The sequence below is a fragment of the Herpailurus yagouaroundi genome, unplaced genomic scaffold (assembly GCF_014898765.1).
Source record: "Herpailurus yagouaroundi ecotype Mexico unplaced genomic scaffold, PumYag 193, whole genome shotgun sequence".
Taxonomy (NCBI): domain Eukaryota; kingdom Metazoa; phylum Chordata; class Mammalia; order Carnivora; family Felidae; genus Herpailurus; species Herpailurus yagouaroundi.
In genome coordinates this window covers 2,790,170-2,815,033 of record NW_024412424.1, presented here as the reverse complement: position 1 = coordinate 2,815,033, position 24,864 = coordinate 2,790,170, and the positions used below count along the sequence as shown (strand labels likewise).

General features: G+C 55.1%; 1 protein-coding gene across 2 annotated transcripts in view; it reads right to left on the bottom strand.

Annotated features, from left to right (window-relative positions):
- Positions 1-22,772, bottom strand: part of KLHL26 (kelch like family member 26) — a 29,311-nt gene extending 6,539 nt beyond the window's left edge. The window contains exons 1-2 of one of the 2 annotated variants that reach the window (XM_040444974.1): positions 22,506-22,772; positions 20,599-20,696 (exon numbers count right to left, since the gene is read on the bottom strand). In XM_040444974.1, coding sequence (XP_040300908.1) covers positions 20,599-20,630 — 32 coding nt within the window. In that variant the 5' untranslated portion in view covers positions 20,631-20,696; positions 22,506-22,772. The remainder of the gene's footprint in view (positions 1-20,598; positions 20,697-22,505) is intronic. The other variant, XM_040444973.1, reaches the window with a different exon arrangement.
- Positions 22,773-24,864: the final 2,092 nt, after the last annotated feature.

Sequence of the window (24,864 nt, the reverse complement as noted above, 5' to 3'; positions counted from 1 at the left end):
GTGGGTAAGTCACAAAACCAAGAATATCTGCCCTACAAGGATGGGTTTACCTGTGGGGGTGGCTCAATGGGGGGATGGGGACAAGTGAAACAGAGGTTCCTGCACCTCAAAATAAGGACTCAGGAGGCAAAGGTCATCTTAGAACGAACAATAAAGCTTTAAAAAAGAAAGAGGTGGAAACAACCCAAAGGTCCACCAAAGGGCAAATGGAGAAACAAAATGTGGCCATCCACACAATGGAATATTACTCAGTCACAAAAAGGAATGAAGCTGAATCACGCTACAACGTGGACGAACCTCAAAAACATGACACTGAGTGAAAGAAGCCAGTCACACAAAGTCATAAATTGTATGATTCCTTTTGTATAAAAAGTTCAGAGCAAGCAAATCCATAGACACAGAAAGCAGATTAGTTGTTGCCAGGGGCTGGGCGTCAGGCGTATGGGGGATGACTGCTGAGAGGCACAGGTCTCATTTTGAGGTGATGGAATTGTTCTGGAACAAGTTAGAGGTGATGTTTGCACAACACTGTGAGTGCACTAAATGCCACTGAATTGTGCATTTTAAAATGGTGGATTTGGGGGCGCCTGGGTGGTCAGTTGGTTGAGCGTCCGACTTCGGCTCAGGTCATGATCTCGCAGTTTGTGGGTTCGAGCCCCATGTCAGGCTCTGCACTGACAGCTCGGAGCCTGGAGCCTGCTTCAGATTCTGTGTTTCCTTCTCTCTCTGCCCCTCCCCTGCTTGTGCTCTGTCTCTGTCGCTCTCTCTCTCTCAAAAATAAATAAACGGTTAAAAAAAATTTTTTTAATAAATAAATAAAATAAAATGGTGGATTTGGGGCACCTGGGTGGCTCAGTCTGTCAAGCATCCGACTCTTGGTTTTGGCTTGGGTCATGATCTCATGGTTCATGGGTTCAAGCCCTGCACTGGGCTCTGCACTGACTTGTAGAGACTGCTTGGGATTCTCTGCCTCCCTCTGTCTCTGCCTCTCCCTCTCCCTCCCTGCCCCCAAGATAATTAAAAAAAAAAAATTAATGGGGCGCCTGGGTGGCTCAGTCAGTTAAGCGGCCGACTTCAGCTCAGGTCACGATCTCGCGGTCCGGGAGTTCGAGCCCCGCATCAGGCTCTGGGCTGACGGCTCGGAGCCTGGAGCCTGTTTCCGATTCTGTGTCTCCCTCTCTCTCTGCCCCTCCCCCGTTCATGCTCTGTCTCTCTCTGTCTCAAAAATAAATAAACGTTAAAAAAAATTTTTTAATTAAAATGGTAGATTTTAGGTTATGTGAATTTCTCATAAAATTTAAATAAATAAATAAAAATAAACAAAAGGACATCTGGGCCTTCTCAGGTCCTGCATAAAACCCTGCCGTAACCACCAGCACCCCCACAGTATACGAGGATCATTGCTTCATTCACCCCCACATCCCCTCCCTTCCAGCATCACTGTCCCCTCTGCCGTCTCATCTTAGAAAACTTGTTGAATGCATTAAAGAATGAACGGCTTAGGCGGCCCTACTACATCATTTCACCTCCCAAACATTAACAGGAGGGAATAGTGCCATCACCTCTAGGGTCAGGCCCCTGTAGGGTCAAGAACCCCTGCCAGGACTCTCCCAACCCATGCTTCACCCCACCCATCCCAAGGCAAGGCCAAGTATTCTGCTCTCTCCCCAAGGCCCCCAGCTCTCTGGAACTTGCTTTCCCATTCCTGGGACTAACGCTTGCCCACAAATGAGGGCCAGGAATGTGGGCACTGGTCTTTCCAAGAAAGCAGGAGAAAGAAGGCTCCTCAGCCCCCACTGTCCAGCAGCTCCCCAAACAATACCACGGATAAAAGAGCTGATGCCCAGCACGGCGCATACTGTCGGCACTCGATCAATGCAACTGCTACCAACTAGAGGCCTCTGCCCTGGCACAGGCTACCAGCCTCAGTGGCCCTTCCAAGAGAGCCTCAGGAAAGGGAGGCAAACCAACCAAGGGGTTGCAGGGCCCCGGGGTGCTGGCAATAGGCCTGCAAGGTCCCAGACCTTTGGGACCCGGTGTGTGGGAGAAAGGGACATAAGACACAGCATAGGGGACATGGGACACGGCAGGGAGGACATGGGGAAGTGGCGGGGATACAGGACATGTCTGGGGGACATGGTCTGCACTTGGCAGAAGGCTTTCCCATCCCGGGAGGAGGGAACGCATGTTTCAGAACCCAGCACCACGGTCATCTGGGCTGGTAATGCTGGGATGCCGGTGGTGCCCGTGGCCAGACCCTGGGTTTGCCTGCGAGGTTTGACACGCAGCCCCGCTGAAGGCCACAGAGGGAGGGAAGGAAAGGGGCCCAGAAAGACCCCAAGTCTCTAGCTTGGTCTGGCCACCTCTCTCTGCCAGGTAGAAGGGATGCCCTGTGTCACATGCCCTGTGCCCCTCCCACATTGCTACATCTAGCCCGTCGTGCCTGACCAGGCCGCCGCTGGGACTTCAAGTCTCTGTTCTTCCAGTTTCCCGAGACCCTACAGTGGCCCCAAGTTCTGAGGATCACAAAGAGAATGTCACTGGCTCACAGATCCACCGGCTTCAAAGTGTGGCCATCCTCTGGCCAGGGCTGCCGGATGGGGTCTCACTGTGCCTTCTCACTGACATCCTCCAAGGCCACATGCCGCATGAGCCTCTAAGGACCCTTGAGGTGCTCAGATCCGTGCACCCTTCCCCTGACCCTCCTCTCACCTCACTGGCCTGTCAGCCCCTTGTCCCTTTCTGGTGGCAGGGACCATACAGAATGAACAAGATGGAGAGGGCTTGCCCTCACTGGGTGCAGTCTGGGGAATGGAGACCCAAAGTGGTCGAACCGTCCAGAATCAGCTTCGCACTGCAGCTCTGAGTACCTCACAGCTGGGGAGGGGACAGGAGCCTGCAGCAGAGATGTGCAGAGGATAGGGTGCCCCTAGCCCCACCACACCCACAGTTAAGACAGGGACACCCAGCCTCTACCTTGGAGCAGAGGGCTTGGCCGCATCCTGGGGATTGGCCCCAAAGTCCCAGCTTCCACAAAAGGCCTGTCCTGAGAAGCCAACCCTCTCCCTGGAGCCCCTGGGGCCCAGACAGCACAGGGAACCGCCTTTCCCCACACCACAGGGCCCTCTGGCCTGGGGCCAAGCACTCTACCTCTCTGTGGAGCAGAGTGGCCCAGGGGTCAGGGATAGCTGGTGTGACCCCTCAGAGCCTCCCTCCCAGGGCCAGGGAGTGGAGAAGAGGCGCGTCTCCAACTTCACCACACGTGTGAACAGGGACTATGTCGAGACACAGACTCACACTCAGCAGCTAGGGGCAGCACCGGGGATGGCAGTGCCACTCTGTGGACACCTTGCCTCACAGACTTTGTACATGTGTGCCCTTACCCCAGCCTTTGCCGTTACGCTTCATTTTTTTCTTAGAAGCTGCTGGGAGATTGTGCGGTAGGGCAAAAGGACTTTGTGTGCTTCCTCTAAGCCCTAAGAATTGTCGTGCCAATGCATGCTTCCAGCAGAAGAAAGATTTCACACCAGGGGCAAGTTCATCCTGGAACTGGTCGGTTCCTGGCCGTACATATCTACTATGGTTCTTCATATATAAAGAGCACCAAAAAATCAATACAAAGTCAGCAACCTCACAGAAAGATGCACAAAGGATGGTTCATAGGAAAGGAAGCACAGCTGGCTGGAGAGACCTAAGAGTCAGAAGGGCTCACGATAAAATACGTGCACACAGCAAGGGACTGGCTTCACCCTTCATGTGAGCAGAAGCATTGTGTCTGGTCGCAAAGACTCACATTAGTTCCCAGTGGGAATGTGAAGTGAAACAACACCCAGGAAGGCAGTTCAACAGGCCTAGCAAAATTCTAAAGGCTCACATCCTTGACCCAGCAACTCTACTTCTGGGATTTATCTGAGATATACTTACATGTGCAAGATGAGGGACGCAGGAGGATATTCACCAAATACCGTCTCTGGGGGCCACAGATGAGAAACCAGCTAAACACCTTCCAAAGGGGTATGAAGAATTATTGGACCTTCTGACCAAGGGCTGCCCTCAGCTGAGCACAGAGTCCGCGTGCACCTCAAGCATTAAAATGCTCCTACACAGGAATTAGCCCAGAGCCCCCGACCAAGCCCACCGCACAGCTGCTAACAGGGTATGAGACCTGAGCTGTGCTGAATGGGGGGGGGGGGGGGAACGGCCCCTTTCTGCACACACCTCGTCCTCCTCCAGGCCCTTCTCCTCATGCCCCTGGCAAGGCTCACAGTACCCTCCAAGGTTGTTTTCCCCCTCTCATCTCATAGATGGCACAGCTGTCCCTGAAGCCCCCATCAGCACCCACCACACACACCTCACAGCCTCTGGGGAGTTCGGGGAAGGAGGGAGAAAGCCAGCAAGAGCTGGAGTCCCCAGGACAGACAGGCTCGGCTGGGCGGAGGTGGGCAGGAGGAGGAGGGAGGGCTGAGGCCTGGGACCGATGACTAAGGGTAGGACCCATTACTCAGGCCAGCCCAGACAGGGGGCGGCCGGCGCGGCGGGGCCACGGGCCCCCAGGAAGGCGGCGGCGGCGGCCCTGAGCCTGTCCGAGTCTCCAGACGGCCACCCGAGCCACGGTCACCCGCACTGAGTCATCGGAGCCAATGCGTCAGCAGCCGGGTCAGGATGTCTCTGGAGGCCGCTTACTGCCGCCCCAGCTGCACCCTTGGCCTGGATCTGGCCTCTGAGGGGCTACACATGCCCCCCTCAGGCCTGGCCTGAGCTCAGGGCTGTCCTGACCCCATACTCCCACACTGCCATCCCCCAGCACTGTCATTGGGCACCTCTGGCCAGGCCTAGGCCTGTACCGGACATGGGGACACAGCCACTGCCTCCCTTGGAGTCTCCCCTACACCAGGGCTAATGTAAAGTGGGACCGGGCAGGGTGAAGACCCCAGGTGGACTATCTGTGGCAAGATCTCCACAATCCCCTGGGGGTCCACGGCCAGCCAAGCCCTCTGCCCACCTCGTCTCCAGCTCCTTGCTGACACACCCCCGTGTGGTCTCCTTCCCCACACAAAGCAGTCCTTCGTGGGGTCACCCCCAGAATACATCATGGGCTGGAATCCTTGTTTGAGAGTCTGTTTTAGGGGGACCCAACCCAAGACAAGATGGCCAAGTGGGGAAGGCCACAAGAGGTGCAGGACCACACCAACTGCCGTCCCCACGCCCCACTGACAGGGCCCCACAGTGGACGTGGGGGCTGCCCTGGAAGTGACACCTGGTGGGGTGGGTGCTCCCCAACTCCTGCCCTCATCTGGCTGCTGGCCCTGGTCCCCATAGTTGGTTTCCCGACCCTACAGGAGAGATCTGAAGCCCCAGAACATTTCTTTTCATTGGAATGTCAAAAAAAAAAAAAAAAAAAAAAGGAAAGGAAAGGCAAGAACAAGAAAGAATTTCATGGAAACATTTCTTTGGGGTTTTGTAAAATCCTTTCCCACCCCCACATGGAGCCCAAAGCTCGGGCCAGAACAGAGTCTGACGGTATTGCCCCTTTAACATACTGTTCTGACATGCAAATTCCCTCACTTCCCCTCAAAACGGAGAGCACTTCCACTTTCAAAGCCAATTTCGGTTTTATTGTCCATGTGGCTCGATAGAGCACAGCAGCACAGCACAGCTGGTTGGCTCACACCCCGGCCGTCGACGTACCAGGGAGCTGCAGGCCACTCCGCCCGAGGGTCCCGGGTGCGTCAGCAGGGAAGATGCTGCATTTCACAGGAGAGAGGGGGACAGAGACTCAGAGAGGGGGACAAAGACCCAGAATGAAGGGGAGAAGGAGACTTGTGGGGGGTGGGGCGGAATAGAGACCCAGAGAGGGAGACAGAACCCAGGGCGGGGCGGGGGGGGGGGTGTTGGAGAAGCTCTGGCGGCCAGCTGGTCCACCTCTCTGCCCTATTTCACACAACACCCTCCCCTACCCCCTGTCCTCCAGCCATACTGGAAACTTCTCTGCCTTCTCTCTCCCGTCCACCTCTGACTCTTTGCAAGGCAGGCCCACTGACTGAGCACATGCCGGGCCGGGTTCTTCACATGCAACCTCATGAATCTCCCTTCAAGACAGGGAAACTGAGGGGCGCCTGGGTGGCTCAGTCGGTTAAGCGTCCGACTTCAGCCAGGTCACGATCTCGCGGTCCATGAGCTCGAGCCCCGCGTCGGGCTCTGGGCTGATGGCTCAGAGCCCGGAGCCTGTTTCCGATTCTGTGTCTCCCTCTCTCTCTCTGCCCCTCCCCTGTTCATGCTCTGTCTCTCTCTGTCCCAAAAATAAATAAACGTTGAAAAAAAAAATTAAAAAAAAAAAAAAAGACAGGGAAACTGAGGCCCAGCACAGCCCTGTGCACAAATGTAGTCGCAGGTGACTCCAGCTTCTTGCTATACCGCAGCCTGCTGACTGCCAAGGCCACAGCACTGGCTCCTGGACATGCAGCTCCGTGGGTAAAAAGTGCATCTAAGCCAGAGTCCCACATGCCCCACAAAGGCAGACGCCCCCAGCTACTGTTGCCATGGTTCCCACAATATTTCACAGCTCCGGGTACTGTGCTCCCAGCCCAAAGGATAGAGTCACCATGTTTTGGCACCTTGCACGGGCCCTCAAATGCTGAGGCTGGCCAGCAGCCTCCATGCTCACGTCAGTGAGATTTCTCCTGGGACTGCTCGCCAGAGGCCAGCCCGCCCTCCTCACCCCTCAGGCGGCAACAGGCCCATTCCTGGGGCTACCCTTCCTGATAAGCTCCAAAGGAGCTGCCTGCAATTGTCTCATGAGGCTTGACCCCTGGGCTCCCAGGGGAGCAGACAAAAGACCAGAGCTTCTGGGTGGACAAGCGTGGAGCCCAGGGGTAGATGCAGGTCCTTCACTGCAGCATCCCAGCAGGCCAGGTCACCAAACCACTAACAGAGACCCAGAAGGGACAAAGACTCAGAGGGAGAGGGAACAGAGACCCAGACAGAGGAGGACAGCCAGCCAGGGAAGGAGACAGAGACCTGGAGAGGCAGAGAAGAAATCCAGCCAGGGCCCCCGGACCCCACGTTCCCCCACCAAGCCTGGGCCCTCTCCATGCCACCAGTGGTTGTTTATTTCTCACTCCTAGTCATCATGCTGGTTTTTCTCCCATGTCTGCCTCAGTTATTTAAAACACGATGCCCAGAGCCAAGGCCTACTATCTGTGCATCCTGTGAGTAAATCTGTGTATCCCGGGAGGGCAGGTGCACCAGGCCAATGGGGTCTCACCCGCTGCCGCCTACCCAACCTGCCTCCAAGAACCAGAGGCGTGGGCATGACTAAGGCCCACTGTGAGCCCATCCTAGAAGCATGTTGCCTGTAGAGATGCCCTCCCTGAGCCCTGCAGAGGAGCCCCAGGCCACACCAGCCTACTTCACCTTCTTCATGGCATCACCATCACAGCCATCTCCCTATGTGTATATCCTTACCTCCCGTCCGTCAGGGTTCGTCAGGCAGTAACAGGGTGACAGAACAGAGGGGTTGTCAGGGAGCTCCCGGCAGGAAGTGACCATGCAGGCTGCAGGCCCCTGGGGCTGGCAACTTCTGCGAGCCCCCACGTGACAGCCAGGGAGGCTGAGGTGGGGAGGAGGTCATCGAGGCAAGCGGGCAGAGGTTCCCACATCCACCTTGAAAGAACCATCCTGAACCTCCCAAGGGCCCGGCATGGGGAGAGAAGTAAACACCTCAGGACTTGGCGTAGAGGCTAGGTTCTGCCCCCACACAGCACAAGCCTGCCAATCAGAGCCCCGCAAGCCCACATGGAAGCCCCCCGCGATTCCAAGTGCACAGAGCCCGGCAAGGGGTGGCCACGCTCAAGTGCTGGTTCTACTCAAGGCGGGCCCTGACAGCTTGGCCATCCTGCCCTTCTAGGACAGGGACAAACCACATGAACCCCTGCCTCCCCAAATATTTACTGGGTCTTTGATGACAACTCTGCAGACACTGCCCACCCTCCCACCGGGGTAAGGCAACAACATCAATCCCCATCTTTCTCCTGCCTAAGCCCCCCATTGGCCCTCCACAGCCTCATTCTTCATGGGCCGCTGTCAGCCCAGTGCCCCTCAAGCTGGGCTGTGACCTCCTGCCTGGACCCTGGGCCATATCCCAATCTCTGAGTGAGCCCAGAACACATGGGGACCTGGCCACTGCTGATCGGCCAGAGGACCCTGTGGGCAGCACCCCTCTGATCCCATACCTGCCCAATTCTGGCCCTTCTCAAGCCTAGAAAAAAGAAAAGGGGACGCCCAGACCCTACTTCCCTCACCAGCAGCAAGCTCTCTGCCTTCACAGTACCTCCACCCCTCCCTGTCCTGGTGAGTGAGCACCCACTCCATACTGGGCTGGAGTAGGTACAAACCTGGCTCCCAGCTCACCTCTCGGTAGGCAGTTTGGAAAGGAGGATACCATTATCTTACAGATGGGAACACCGAAGCACAGAGAGGTTCAGGCACCCAACCAAGGCCACAGAGCACACAAGAGGCCTGGTGTCAGCAGCTCCATAGCCCCAGGTGGGTTGCCCCGTATCAGCTCCATGATACAGATGGGGAGACCAAGGCTGGGAGAGCTGAAACCACTCCCTAAGGACACTGAACCATGAATGAACATAGAGCTGGATAGCGGGAAGATCCAGATGTGGCTCCTCAGTGTTGGCCAGGGCCAGGGTGTAGACTATCCCACTAATCCTCCAGCCACTACAAGGGATGTAATCCCATCCTGCCAGGTCACTGGGAGAGTGGGAGAGCCCCATCCAGGCCCTGAGGCTTCTCTGACCCCCAACCCAGCTCTATTTGCCCCCTGATTATTGCTCCATCGGGCACACCACCCATCTGTTCCCAGCCTATCTCCCTGAGGCCGAAACAGGAACCTCACCAGGGCAGGGCAGGATGGGTTCTGTCTCCTGCTGTGTTCCAGTACCTGGCACTGTGCCCAGCACGTGCTCAGAGCTCAGTCATGCTCATTGGTTAGATGGCTGGATGCCTGAGTGGGTGGATGAGTGGATGGATGGATGGACGGATGGACGGATGGACGGATAAGTGGGTGGATAGGTAGGTAGATGGATTGGTGAGGTGGCAGGTGGATGGCTGCCAGGTGGCAGCATTGGCTGGAGCCCGACTCGTATCTTTGCTTGCTGCAGATAGCTACTGCATATGTCTGCCCTCTTCATCCCATTCATTCAACCTCCTGGTCCTAGTTCTGGGACTGAGTATGTTATCCTTTGATTGGGCTCAATCAGGAAGCCCTCAACAGGACGTTTTCTGGAATGTCTGGCCTCCACACTTCGCTCATACTGTTCACTATGTTGAAGGGCTGACTCCTCCTGCCTCCCCCCAACCCTCCTCCTTATGTCCCACTTCCAAGTCCACCAACTCTTCCATGCACTCTGGCACATTACCCTCCCGCCTTCTGAAAGTAGAAGGTCTCCCCATGGCCATGTTTGCCCTCGCGCCCCAGCCGGGGTTCTCCACAGCCTCCCTTTCGCCTCAAAGCCCAGCCAGGGCCTCCAGGTGAGGGGCAGCAGGGGCAGACTCGTGGACAAGTCTCAGGTTGAGGCTATGCCTATTTCGTTCCCACCCACTGACACAAGGCTGATCCCAGTCAGAGCCCATCCCCCCCGCATATTACCCCCCAGCACACTGGGCTTGACGATGGAGCCACTTAAATAAGCAAAACCTCTGCAGATCAGGCAAGTAGGTCCATGGCTACATGGCCCCAAAGCACCACTCAAAAGCCCAGTGAGATTCTAGCACTGCCAAACTCCGGCATCTCAGTGCCAGCCCAACCACCTCCCCTGGCAGGGCAGGTGTTAAGGCCCTAAAAGGGACAGTTCTGCCAAATGGCACATGCACATGACCAGTGGTGCTAGGCCAGACACAGGCAGATGCAGACATGGAGATAGCTCAGCCTAGTCCTTCCAACAGCAGCACAAATTTAGGCAGCAGAAGGAGCCTGTCATGAACACCTCCATTTTAGGGGGTGCCAACATCCCTCCCCTCTTCAGATAAGGGTTTCCTGTTTTCCTCAGGGAGCCTCCTATTCCCCCGTGGTAGGAATCAGGAGACCCTATCCCTGGGCTGAAAAGGGAGACTGATGACCAATTAGAGCCTCCCAGATCCCTGCCTACACTGATTGGTCCCAGGATGGGGGTGTGACCCATGTGATCCAATCAGAATCCTCCCTGGGACTTTTGCTGGAGCCACCAGAATGGAGATTTGCCTTCCCCCTGTGATTGCTAGGATGGTGGGGAGGAGGAGGGAAGGCAGGGCTGAGAGAAAGGAGTCACAGATTCCAAGGGAATCGTCTGAGCCCTGAATCTCAGTGTACCTAAAACTAGAACTCTCTCTGAACGTTTTTTTTATGTGAACAATGAACTTTTCTTTTTTTTAATGGAACACTTTATTATCTATTTAATTTTTTTTTCTTTTAGAGAAAGAGAGAGAGCACATGCAAGCAGGGTAGAGGGGCAGAGGGGAAGGGAGGAGAGAGAGAAACAGAGAGAGACAGAGAATCCTAAGCAGGCCCCATGCTCAGCACGGAGCCCGATGCAGCACACGATCCCACAACCCCAGGATCATGACCTGAGCCGAAATCAAGGGTTAGACGCTCAACTGGCTGAGCCACCCAGGCGCCCCTGAACTTTCATTTTCTAATTGAAGGCAGAGAGTTGAGTTTCTAGACTTCATAACCAAAGGGGGCTTTCGACGTCAGAAATCTCTGATCCAGGGCTCCTGTCCACCACATTGCAGATGAGCCTCTAAGAAAACCACCATGGAATTAACACTTCTCCAGCTGCTGCCTCTCCCTACCCTGCATTTAATCTTCCCACCCCGGGGGGGGGGGGGGGGGGATGGGAGGAGCCTGGGGCGTTGAGGAAGTCCAACCTGGGCAATTGGCAGCAAGTGGGTAGTGGCCATACTCAGCCTGAGTCCTGTCTGCCTGTGACAAGACAGCTGGCTCTCCACGAAAGGTCAGCAAGCCACCCGTGGCCCCCACTGCGAAAGTTCAGCAACTCTAAATGCTAAGATGCTGGCGGCAAGCCTAAGGCTGGAGCTGCAGGGCGATGCGAGGCCATCAGCCTCGGCAAGAAAAACACCACCCATTGCTGCTGCAAGTGACTCACGTGGAGCATAAACATTTGTGTGCTCCCAACTGCCCCGCCTTACCCCCTTGCAGGACAGAGAAGGGGAGAAAAGAGAGCGAGAGATGCCCTCCAGGGACCCACCAGACTTCACCAAGGCTACCACTTTTAAACACAGTCCTGTAAGTTGTCCATGTGGAGGCTGCCTCGGGGATCCTCAGTGGGGCTCCCGTACCCCCCGTCCCATGGGGCTCACTGTGTCCCTTGAGCCTGAGGCTCAAGGGACACAGTGCCACCCCCTAAACCCCGCCTTGGGAGAGTGCCCTACTCTGGGCTCCGGTCTCGGAAGATTCTGGTGATCACGTCTCTCTGCTCTGCTTCCTTCAGCAGGCTGCTTCAAATTCTAACATCCCGTTGAGAGGAGAGCTCTCCGGATATGCAGCCCAGCCCGCTCCGGCTCCCGGCCGATCCGTCTTTGACCCCTGTGGAATTCTGCAGTTGTGGCGTTAGAAAACATCTTCGGCCTCAACTCGGGTGACCCCCCTCGAGGCCTTTAAAAGCCCAAAGGTCCACCCCTCAAGATTTCCTCCAGGCTGAGCTGTTCAATTCCGGAAGCTGCTTCCCTCACAGGAAAGGTCTGCGATTCCCCAAAGGTGCCGGTTACTTCCTCCCGAATCACAATATTTTCAGTGTGCGGTGAGGCGGTGTGCGCGAAGCAATCGGCCCCTCGGCTGCTCGGGGTCTGAAACCACGCTGGCTGTGCCCCAAAACCCGCTCCGCTGAGGAGGAATGCTAGGGAAGCGCTCTCGTAGCCGTGGGGGATGAGTTCTGCGAATCCTGAGCGGTCCTCTCTGGAGAGAAATGGGAAAGGGGCGGGGGAGGAGGAAGAGACTGGAGACTCGGGGTTAACAAGTGTTAAGAGCTCGTCTGCACAGCTGCGGAGCGGCTACCACAGGAGGAGGGCGGGGCTGCCGGCAGTGGGGACCCTGCGGCCCGGGCCCCCACTTCCCACTGCAGGCAGCTGGACAGGGAGAGCGGCCGGCCGTTTCCCGTCCTGCGCACACAGCGCTGAGATCCTGTCCGTTAACTAAGTGAAGCACACGCAGAAGGGGACCGCTCACTGGCTTCTCTCTAACGGGCTGATTCACTGACCGACATGCCCGCTTCTGGTTCCCTGCCCAGACCGTGCCGTTAAATAAAGCGAGGGAACGGAGGAGCCTCACCCAGCGGAGTGCGGAAGGCTGTTCCAGAAGCCTCTAGGTCAGGCCAGGTCCCCTCGAAGACCTATCCCAGGCTAGGTGTGGGGTATTTGCTGGAGCAAATCGGAGCCACCACAGGGAGGCTCTGCCCTTAGGAAGCAGACATTCTAGGGGACACGGGTCTTTAAGCACACAGAATGTACAGTGATCACAGGGCGGGGGATGCAGAAGGGCAAGTGGACAGAGCCACCAGGCCCCAAGAAGGCCACCCGGGGGCTGTGCAAAGCACAGGGACGGGACACTCCAGCCAAGAAGAGCCAGGTGGAAGGCCCAGGAGGGGTGGCAGCAGAGTGCTGTTGGAAACCAGCAGGGCTGCAGAAGCACAAGGACACAGCGGGTGGGCAGGGCCTCACTGTAGGGTGGGGGTGGGGGTGGGGGTCCCATGGAGAAGTAAAGTTTGTTCTGAAAGTGAGGAAGCCCCCAGGCAGGAGGCAGGCAGAGCCACAGGGTCTGACGCCTGTCTCGGGAAGGACCCCCTGGAGTGCAGGGCAGCAGCCGCTGGGAGGGCAGGAGCCGACGACGACGGCGGCGGCTCAGAGCAGGGATGAGGAAGAGATGGAAGAAGGGGCCAGACAGGGACGTGGCTCAAAGGTGGAACCAACATGGTGGGCCGAGAGATGAGGGGAGGAGACAGCAAATGAACGTGTGCGGGGTGGGTGCTCTCAAAGCGAAGCTTCCAGCAGGGGTGCAGAATCCAAACTGGAGAGACCTCCCTGGGTGGCTAAGACTAGGCCAAAGCCTCTTCTCAGGAGAAGGGACATTCCTGGGACCAGCAACTGCTCGCTGGAAGACCTGGGGCCCTTGAGCAAGGAGAGGCACAAGGGCACAAGGGCTTTCCAGAACAGAGACGAGCCCTCAAGCCCTCCGGGCTGCTGTCCACCTCTGCCCCCCATCTCCACTGGATGCTCACAGGCAGCACATCCTCAGGCAAGTGGGGCCTCATCCTACCTCCTGCCAGCTCACCTGCCCACCTGTCAACAACCAGTACTCACTCCCCGGTCTCTGGAGGGAACCTGAGAGCCAGTGACTCCGTGCCTGGCCTCCACCGTCCAACAGCACATGGCACAAGTTCAATCTCGAATCTTCCCCAAACTCATGCCCACCTCACCATCTCCACGGCTCCTAGCTAGGTCCAGGCCCCCTTGTCTCTCGAAAGAGGGATCCTTCTAAAACACAGATCTGACCCAGGCTCCCCTGACTCAAATTTTGCACCCCCTGAGTCTCCTGGCCTCCTCCTTCCCACCCTCTCCAGCTCCTCTCTGCCCTCATGACTCCTGAAAAGCCAGGCTGCTCCTCCTTCAGAACCTTCACGTGCCACTTGCCCGTACCCAGAAAATAGTCTACCTCCCACGACCCCCTTCCTCTGAGCTGATGACACTAACCGTCAGACTCAGCTCTGCCACATCCACGAGGCTCTCAGAACCTTCCAGAAAAGGCAGGAACCTCAGGATCATTTATGGCAAGTGCAAAGAAATGACTACACAACTGTCCTGCTAACCCTGCTGACATGTCCCACGTGGGCAAAGCCTGTCTGTCCTGGGGGCCCAGGGCTAGCGTCAGGCACAGCAGCAGGCACACAGGAACCATACGACAATCACCAGAGGAAGGGAAAGGCGTCAAACAAGTCCCGTCCGCAAGAGAAAGGAGCCAGAGCCAGGGATGCCAGAAGCCGCCTATGTGGAGGAATCGTTTCTATCTGGGCCTTCCTCCCCTCCCCTTCTCCAGGGCCTTCAACCCCAAGTCTGTGACACGCCCTAAGGCCAAAGGGTAGCAATGCAGAGAAAGCCCCGCTTTTAAAGTGTCTGGGGTGGGCGATACGAGCGCAAACCTCCGACCTGGTCTCGCTAAGCTCTCCCGTGTGGATCGGCAATAAAAAGTAATCGGCGTTGAGAAAAGTGGGATGACACACCGCATGGGCTCCCTGGAGATGGCACTATGATAGCAGAGGCTAATAAAACCTTTCTACCCCTATGGCCGACGACAAGAAGGCCGTCCCCCAGGGGGGTCGCAGCTACCAGGTGGAAGCCGTCCAGCGGGGAGACAAATGCTCCACAACTCGGGGTGAAGCGCGTGGTTTTCAGAGCAATTTCACATCGTGAGCTTGCGGGACCCTGCTGGCGAGGCGGTGAGGAAGGGGGCGGTGAGGAAGGGGGCACCTCGCTGCCTGAGGAGGAGCTGAGCTTCTCGGACCCGGCCCTCTAGCACCTCCAGCCCAGCGCTCCCTCCAGCTTGCCTCAGACTCCACTGCCCCCTCCCCAATACTCTGTAGAGACCCACAGAGCTGTCCTCTGCCCTCTGTTGCCGGGTGCGAGGCTCGCCTGGAAGCGCCTGCCCTCTCCATGATGCAGAAGCAGCTTGGACTTGATGTGTTCCATTCTCCTACTGCCCCTGCCACCGACCCTCTCACGGCCACCAAGTAAGAGTGCCACCATCCTCCCAACTGCTCAGGACAACTGCATGTTTGTGTCCCCCTAAAGTTCACATGTTAAAGCCTTACCCGTGATGTGATGGTATTCAGATGGCCGAGGGGGGTGCTTTGGGAGGTGATTGGGTCATGAGGGTGGGGCCACGAATGGGATCAGTGCCCTTATAAAAGGGAACCCAAGGGTGCCTGGATGGCTCCGTCGGTAGAGCATGTGGCTCTTGATCTCGGGGTTGTAAGTTCGAGCCCCACGTCGGGTGTAGAGATTACTTAAAAGTAATGAAAATCTGGGGCGCCTGGGTGGCGCAGTCGGTTAAGCGTCCGACTTCAGCCAGGTCACGATCTCACGGTCCGTGAGATCGAGCCCCGCGTCGGGCTCTGGGCTGATGGCTCAGAGCCTGGAGCCTGTTTCTGATTCTGTGTCTCCCTCTCTCTCTGACCCTCCCCCGTTCATGCTCTGTCTCTCTCTGTCCCAAAAATAAATAAACGTTGAAAAAAAAAATTTTTAAAAAAAGTAATGAAAATCTTAAAAAAAAGAAAAAGAGGGGCGCCTGGGTGGCTCAGTCGGTTAAGCGTCCGACTTCAGCTCAGGTCACGATCTCGCAGTCCGCGAGTTCAAGCCCCGCATCGGGCTCTGGGGTGATGGCTCAGAGCCTGGAGCCTGCTTCCGATTCTTTGTCTCCCTCTCTCTCTGCCCCTCCCCCGTTCATGCTGTGTCTCTCTCTGTCTCAAAAATAAATAAATGTTAAAAAAAAATTAAAAAAAAAAAAAAGAAAAAGAAAAAGAAAAAGGGGTCCCAAAGAGCCCCCTTGCTTCTTCCATCATGAGAGGACACAGTAAGAAAACAGCCATCTGTGAGCCAGGAAGTGGTTTCACCAGACACCAAACCTGCTGGTGCCTTGATCTAGGAATTCCTAGCCTCCAGAACTTTCAGAAATGCGTGCATTATTTGCAAGCCACCCAGTCTATGACATTCAGCAACCAGAATGGGCTAACACACCAGCTTTCTCTTTTCCCACCTGCCACACTGACGCGTAGGCGAGACTTGCCCAAACCCCACAATCCCCTCGTGCCCCCTGCGGCTGCAGCGGCCAGAATGTTGGCAGCATCAGGACTGCAGGGTGACATCGCCACCTCTACATTAACATTTCGATGCACACGCCACATCCAGGTGCACCCTCACATAGGTCACTTCGTCCCAGATGCCCTTCCCAGTCGGCCTTCCCAGATGAGCAATTTAAGGCACGAAGGGTTGCAGACACGCCCAAGGTGCACGGTGAGTACCTGGGGCCGCCCTGCTTGCCAGACGGAGGGACCACAGACACAGGTGGCTCTGATGAGGCCCCCGATACCACCAGATCTCCCAGAATTCTCAAGAGGAGGAGCTGAGGCCCCATCTCTGAAGAGTCAACACTCCCTCTCTCCCTCCTGGCTGAAAAGAGGACAAAGCCAAAGGAACAAGAACCTTCTCAAAAGGCCAAAAGGTCCCCCAGTCTTTCACACAACGGTTGGGGGGCTGGACTCTTCTAGGGCCTCGGGGCTGAGTGGGGACAATCTAGGGCACAGGCAGAGAGGGCTTGTTAAGAACGTTTAAACAAGCAAAGGTCACCAAGCCAGAAGCAGATGCCTCGCTGAACTGCCAAACCCGCTCACGCTGTGTCTGGGCCATAACTTCCCATGAAAACACCTGTGGCCGGCACGTCCCTTACCGGATACCCTCGACTCAGCCCCCGGGAGCCGCGTGAGTCAGCGAGACGGGGCCCCATCCAGACGCTGTTAGGGAAGATGGGCCGAGGACTGAGGATGCCAATGCCCCAACATCTGAAGAGCCTCCGTAGCAAGAAGGTCCCTCCAGAAGTCAACCGGCCCGGTACCTCACAGTCATGGAATTTTAGCCGGGGAAGTGCAGCTCCCAGGAGAATTCCTCCACCCCCTCACAACACCCCGAGTGGCCACAAACCTCCTCTCCCTCCCGAAACCCAGACCTTCGTGGAAGGCCTGAGGTGGAGCTGGGAGGGGGCCCACTAGAGAACAAGTGTCTTTTGTGCGAGTGAGTCTGCAGCTAGGACCCCACCTCCCGTCTGCAAGCCCTCGGCTGAGACAGCCACGCTCCATCCATCCCGGAGGTTCAGCTTGGTTATTAACGACCATCTCTACTAGGCAACGAGTTTTTTGTTGATCCCTCGAGATGGGAAGGAAGGAGAATAAGCTTTTCTCTTTCTTTTTTTCCCCCCTTGGTTGCAGAAAAGTGAAGTTGGAACAAACAAGTTATATAATGCTGGGGGCGGTGGGGGGTGGGGGAGCTTAGTCCCTCCTGAGGACAGTTTCTTGAGTTGTGGGACCGTTGGAAAGGCCAAGGGGAAGACAGGAACCACCCCCACCCCTGGCCAAATGACAAAACCCTTCATGGGACAAAAAGGCAGATGCAGGCGCCTCCTGGCAGACTGGAAAACCACCTCACAGACAAGGCCAGCCTCCCCCAGCCTCAGCAACCCCGCGAGTCTCCCTGAAAAGGCGAAGGACTGACCCAATCCCGCAGAGGGGACTTCCTTCCCGCCAGACTGCAAGAGACTCTAGAGAGCTCTTGCCACACCCCTTTCCAATCCATCCCTTCCTCTCTCCCTCCCCGCTCCCGGCCATATTTCTCGAACACTTACTTCCTCTGTGCAGCCTTGCTCCAGGCATACAAGACAGCATAAGGCAGACATGTTCTCCAGCCTCAAGGCGTGCCCACTAACAAACATACCAAGTAGTGGCAGGTGGTGACAGCGTGATCGAGGACACACCACAGCCATGAGACCCAGCGACCTCACTCTTGGTATATGCCCCAAAGAACTGAACACAAGTGTTCCGACAAAAACTTGAACGTGCATGTCCACAGCGGCAGTATCCAAAGTAGCCAAAAGGTGGAACCAACCTAAATGTCTACCCATTGGTGAATGGAGAAACAAAATGGGCTATTTCCACATGGTGAAATATTATACAGTCATAAAAAGGAATGGAATGCTCATACACACTCCAATGTAGATGAACCTGGAAAACGTGCAAAGTGAAAGAAGCTAGACACAAAAGGTCACGTGTTGTAGGACTCCGTTTACAAAACAGGGAAATTTATAGAGACAGAAATTGGATGAATAGTTGTGGGGGGCTGGGGTGGGGGAAACGGGGGGTGACTGTCAATAGGTACAGAAGTTTCTTTTGAAGTGATGGAAATGTTCTGGAACTAGGCGGATGTGACAGTTCCTCAACATCGCGAAGGTACTAAATGCCATTGAATTGTTCGCTTTAAGGAAGTGAGTTTTATGCTATTTAAACTTTACCACATAATACAAAGTGCCCAGAAAAAGTGTTCTCGGGGCTAACTGAGCTCAGGTGGTCAGGCAGATGGCTCTGAGAGGCCATGACCTTGGAGTGTGGAAGTATGGACAAGATGAGGCATGGGCATGTCATACACTGGTCCTCACCGGCCCATTTGGAATAAATGAAGGAATGAATAAATGAACAATGCTACAAAGGCCTCTAACCTCAAGGGAGCCTTGGCAAAACACTGTGTGCCACAATCTCCCTCAAAACCTGATCCTCTTTCTACACGTTCCTTCTCACCATATTAGGGATTCTGGCCCCTTCTCCCCATACCAGCACCACAGGGATAAGAGCACCTTCCCTATCAGTTACTCTAGACAGCGGTAATTTTTCACTGGGATGGATGGAAGGGGGCAAATGGGCATCTCAGAGGTGGGGGGGATGTCTTTTTGAAAAGTGCCTCCATTTAGAAAAGATTTCTTAGGGGCGCCTGTGTGGTTCAGTAGGTTAAGCGTTCGACTTGGGCTCAGGTCATGATCTCACCATTTGTGGGTTTAAGCCCCACATCAGGTTCTGCACTGACAGTGCAAAGCCTGTTCAGGATTGTCTCTCTCTGTCTCTCTCTCTCTCTGCCCCTCCCCTGCTTGCTCTCTCTCCCTCTCTCTCTCTCTCTCTCTCTCAAAATAAATAAATAAACTTAAAAAAAAAAAAAGATTTCTGGGGCGCCTGGATGGCTCAGTCGGTTGAGCGTCCGACTTCAGCTCAGATCATGATCTCGAGGTCCGTGAGTTCGAGCCCCGCGTCGGGCTCTGTGCTGACAGCTCGGAGCCTGGAGCCTGCTTCAGATTCTGTGTCTCCCTCTCTCTCTGTCCCTTCCCCACTCATGCTCTGTCTCTGTCTCTCAAAAAGGAATAAACATTAAAAAAATTTTTTTAAAGATTTCTTAGATATAACACTAAAAGTGTGATCTATAAGAGAAGAAAACTGATAAACCAGACTTCATCAAAATGGCAAAATTTCCAGGATGCTTGGGTGGCTCAGTCAGTTAAGCATCCAACTCTTGACTTCAGCTCAGGTCATGATTTCACAGTTCGTGAGACAGAGCCTGTTTGGGATTCTCTGTCTCCCTCTCTCTCTGCCCCTCCCATGCTCACACGGGCATGCGCACATACACGCTCTCTCTCTCTCTCTCTCTCAAAAAATAAACATTTTCAGGGGCGCCTGGGTGGCGCAGTCGGTTAAGCATCCAACTTCAGCCAGGTCACAATCTCGCGGTCTGTGAGTTCGAGCCCCGCGTCGGGCTCTGGGCGGATGGCTCAGAGCCTGGAGCCTGTTTCCGATTCTGTGTCTCCCTCTCTCTCTGCCCCTCCCCTGTTCATGCTCTGTCTCTCTCTGTCCCAAAAATAAATAAAAACATTGAAAAAAAAATTAAAAAAAAAAAAAACATTTTCTTTAAATGACAAAATTTTGCCCCGTGAAAAATATCATTAAGAAAAAGAAAGAAAGCGGGGGTCCTGGGTGGCTCAGTCAGCTAAGTGTCCAACTCTTGGTTTCAGCTCAGGTCATGATCTCACAGTTCATGGGATCGAGCCCCAAATTGGGCCCTGCACTGACAGCATGGAGCCTGCTTGGGATTCTCTCTCATTCTCTCTGCCCTTCCCCTACTTGTGCATGCGTACACATTCTCTCTCTCAAAATCAATAGATTAAAAAACTTTAAAAAAGAGAGAGAGGAAGGAAAGGAAAGGAAAGGAAAGGAAAGGAAAGGATGAATCACAGAGAGGGAGAAAATGTTTGCAAATCATATATCTAATAAAGGACTTGTATCCAGAATACATAGAGAATTCTTAAAAATCTACAATAAGAAGAGAACCCAAATAGAAAACGGGCAAAAAAATCTGAAAAGACATCTTACCAAAGATATGAATAGCCAATGAGACCATGAAAAAGTGTCCAACATGATTATTTATTAGGGAGATGTAAATTAAAACCAAAATCAGGGGGTGCCTGGGTGGCTCAGTTGGCTAAGCATCTGACTTCGGCTCAGGTCATGATCTCACAGTGTGTGAGTCTGAGCCCCACATCAGGCTCTCCGCTGTCAGCACAGAGCCTGCTTGGGATTCTGTCTCCCTCTGTCTCTGCCCCTCCCCCACTCACGAGCATGCACACTCTCTCTTAAAAATAATAAAACATTTAAAAATAAATAAATGAAAACAAAATAAGATACCAGCATATACTGAAAGTGGCTAAAATCAAAGACAGGCCACATCAAGTGTAAACCTACACCTACCATTGGATGCAGTCATTCCACTCCTAGGTATTTACCCCGGGGGATGAAAGTCTACGTCCCTGCAAAGATGCATTCCTGGATGTTCACAGGGACTTTATTTGTAATTGTCAAAACGGAAACCCAAACGTCCATTAACCAGTAAATGAGTAAGCAAATCTGTTCATCCATATAATGGAATACTCTGCAGCAATGAAAAAGAACAACCTGCTGATACCTGTGACAACACAGATGAACTTCCAAAAACATTCAGTTAAGGAAAAGAAGCCAGACGTAAGAAGCCACATATTGTAGAATTCCATTCATAGAAAATTTCTAAAAGGGCAAAACCAGAGAGCAAAAGCAAATCAGGGTGGGTTTGGGGCAGGGGGTTGGCAGTTTGGTTGACCGCAACAAGCTTGAGGGAATTCTTGGGGGTGATGGAGGCCTTCTAAAAACCGGATTGTATTAAAGCATGCACAACTCTGTGAACTTACTAAAACTCAATCAACTGCTCAGCTAAAATGAGTGAATTATGTGGTATGCAATTAATTTTTTTTTTCAACGTTTATTTATTTTTGGGACAGAGAGAGACAGAGCATGAACGGGGGAGGGGCAGAGAGAGAGGGAGACACAGAATCGGAAACAGGCTCCAGGCTCTGAGCCATCAGCCCAGAGCCTGACGCGGGGCTTGAACTCACGGACCGTGAGATCGGTATGCAATTAGTTATACGTTGCTCTTGCCCCCCAGGTTATCCCCTCCCTGGGCCCAAGGCAGGGGCCCAGAATTAGCTGCCCCTTTTTATGCGTTTCTTACATGCCGCCTCATGCCTGGTCAACAAGCCCTGCCAACTCTACCCCCTGAGTGTCTTACAAATCTTCTGAGCTCTCCTCGCTCCCCACTGCAGGCCTCTAAAGCCCAATTCATGCGCCGACCCATCAAGTCTTTCGGGTCAGCACCAGCCCAAGTCTCCCCAATGAGGACTGCCTCCACAGCTCACAAGTAGTGAACAACTTCAGCACTTATCACACTGAAATTATTCGCTTCCATAAGCTCACCATCAAGAAGAGCCCAGATTTCCTCCTCGGCCAGCCAAGGGTGGTAGGGTTTCCTAGGGGGCCAGGATGGGAGGATCCGGGCCACACTGGCCTTGTGCAATGGGAAGAGGGAGGTTGTGCTACTTAAAGCACGTGTTTCCCCCCTCTGAGAATCCAAAACAATGCACACAAACACCTTCCATTTTTACACCAGTTCTGGGATTCAGGCAACCAGTCTCGGGACTTGGCCAAAGGAAAGGGGAGGCCTCCCTGTGACCAAAGAGGGTGAATTCTGCCCCCTTGGTCTGTGGGGAAGACCTTGCTTCAAGTCCTTTCGCCTGCGGGAGGATTTGAACCCCGCAGGGATGGGAGGAAAGAGCACCCAAGATGGATGCTCCTTGTGTTTTCTTTAGACCAAAAGCTCCCCAAGACGCACCCCAGGCCCTTAGGACTCCAGGGAACTCCAGACCCCTCCTTGCCCATCAGAACTCACTAGGACCTGGGGAGGCAACCTCAGCCTCCCCTCTCAGGTTCCAAACCCTTTAGGCCTCTTTCGGGCCCTCAGGTTCATTTGAGCCACCACCTCCAGCCTTCCACAGTCCTCATCCCTGCCAGGACCCCACAGTATGCCCCCAGGACCACATTTAGACACCTCAGGGTCCTACAACACCCTCCAGTAAGCCTTGGACCTCAGTCCCTCAAGCTCCCCTCAGTCCACTCCTTAGGGTCCCCAGGACTGCCCATGGTCCTCTGCTGAGGCCCTCTCTGCCTGCCAGACCCCTTGGCATGCCCGGTTCCCCCATGACCCCATCACAGCCTGGAGTCCATGAATTTTCCTTCAGACTCCCATGCCCGTCAATGCCCCCGCAGACCCCTAGGGCCACATGCAGATGCATTGAGGTCCTGCGGCCCCCAGCCTGCCCTCACCTGCCCCTCAGCAGCCCTCGGTCCCCCTCAGTACTCCCTGACCCCCTAAAGCCCGTAGTCCCCCGCAAAGACCCTCGAACCAGCCCAGGAGGCTCCTCAGCCCCTCAGGATCCCCCGGACTCCCCACACGTTACCCTGGCCCCGGGGCAGGTACCGGCCCACCTTGCGGGCGGGTCTCACCTGCTGGGGCGCTCGGGGCCCGGGCCCGCTCCGAAGCCGCCGCCACCAGCGCCACCACCGCCACCGGACTCCGCCATCTTCCCGCCGCCGCCGCCGCGCGTTCAAGTGACGGGAGCCGCGCGCGCCGGCCCGGGAGACAGAAACGCGGGGGTGGGGGGACGGGGGCGGGCGGCACCGGGCCTGCTCTGCAAGGAGCTCGGCCCTGGGCGAGGGGTGGGGCCCAGTCTAATGAGGGGGTGGGTCTTGGGCGGAGAGAGGTGGGGTCTGCGGAAGGGCTGGGGCGGTGAAGGCATAGGCCAATTCAACACAGGGTCGAGGGGCGGGGCCTGGGTGAGGGCGGAGTCTGTGAGAAGGGGTGGGGCGTGGTCTAGGTGGCGGGGCCCAGGCTGGGAAGGGGCGGGACAAAGGCGAAGAGAGAGGGGTGGGTGGGACCCGGGAGGGGGCTCGGAGAGTAGATGCTGGCCCGAAGGTGAAGTTCGGCTGGTCTGGGGCGGGGTCTGTTCCAAAAGGGGGGAGGGGCGGGGCCGAGATGGGGAGGAGCATGGAGAAACTGGTCCAAGAGCTCTGAGAACTTCCCCTCCCTTTCCAGGGTCACTCACTCCCCAAGACCTCCCTCAAACGTGGGAATTCATCCCCTGCCCCGGCCTGAGACTGCCAACCAGGCTTTGGGTCCTAACTCTCCTCTGACCCTCCCAGAGCCTCCACCCTCAAACCCAAGAACATCCACCTTCAGACTCCAGTCACCGGCCCTCATATCCCCAAACCTGCCTCACCCACATTTCCGGTTTTGACACCCCAAAACCCCTGTCCTCTACTCCAATCCTAACTCCCACTCCCCCAAATCCTTGCCCACAGACCCTTCAAAAGCACACTTATACCCCCAAAGTCCATTCCACCAGACCCAATGCCCTTGGACCCCAAAATTCCAACCCCCCCACAAATACCTAATCTTCAGCCAAGGCTTAAAGCTGTGCATCTGTGTCCCTCCTTTTTCTCTTTGTTCTCCTTCCTTCCTTTCCTCCCCTCCCTTCTTCCATCAACTCCCACTGTAGACTCCATGGAGCCCAGGGCCAGCAAAGCCTTTGTAAAGCTTCCAGAGCCTTCAAGGACAGCCCCCAAAGTGTAGCCTAGAAAGCCTAGAATCTCCGCCCCTCCAACCCTCCCTTGTGCAGCCCGCAGCAGGGTCCAGGGGTCCAAATGAAGTTCAGAGCTTTCCCTGCGATCAGCGCGAGGAGAAGGGGGTACACATGCAAACGGCAAGGAGGAAGCAAGGGGCCTGCTTGAGCAGGCTCCTGCAGATAGAGCCACACTCTGATCCACCTGCAGCAGAGGATCGGGTGGGTACACAGTAGATACTCAGTCATTTGTGTTAAATGCTCAGGAGTTGACATTGTGCAAGTTGACAGATATCAGGTGCTGAGAGGTCCCGCTGACTTCTCTAGCACACAATAAGCGCTCAGTAAATGTTAAATATGTGCACGCATGACGAGCTCAAGTTCTGGCAAGCTCTGCACACGCACACACCCTTGCCCGCCCGAGGTCGGCCTGCCACTTGAGCCTTTGTTCCAGATGAACCCACATGCAGGCATCAAACCCTGCTCAGCAGAGACCTACAGCTCGCACGCCCGCCACACATACGGCTGCAGTCAATGGCATCCATATGCACTCACACTTCATAAACACCAAGATCCGCCCCACATGTCAGACATACAGGCATACAGCTGAAGATAAGCGAGAAGAGGTTCACTGGGCCCCTGGCACACTACAGAGGCATGGTACGATGGACATACCAGGCATTCCAAGATCGTGTGGCACTGGACAGCCAGTGCAACAGCCCCGAGGCAGGATCATGCTTGGAGTGTTTTCTGGCGAGGGAAAATTGAAGGAGACAGAGAGGGGAGGAGAAGGCGGGGTGGGAAGCAATGAGTGGCGCTTTAGGTCACAGAGAACCTTGTGGACCATATCTTGAATTAGGGACATTATTTAGGAGGCAAGTATTTAGTCCAAGTGATGGGACTCATCCCAGGGAGAGGTGGGAAATGGTCCTAGCTGGGATGTACTTTGCAGAAGCCAACAGAAGATACAGCAGATAGAATGTGAGAGTGAGGCAGAGCGAGGCCAGGGACCTCCCCCAGGGTTCTTGACCTGAGTCTGATTGGCTGCTGTACCGGGGAGGGGACACAGGCAGGTGGAAAACCTGGCAGGTGGGGGAACTGGAGGGCCCACCAAGGTTACCGCACACCCTCATCCAATAATGCTGACCTGTGGTCTGGCAGAGCTTGGAGGCAGGACACAGCAGACAGCGTCCACAGGCCTGGCCGCCATCTGGCCCGCAGCTGGCATTGCTCTCTCGGAGGCG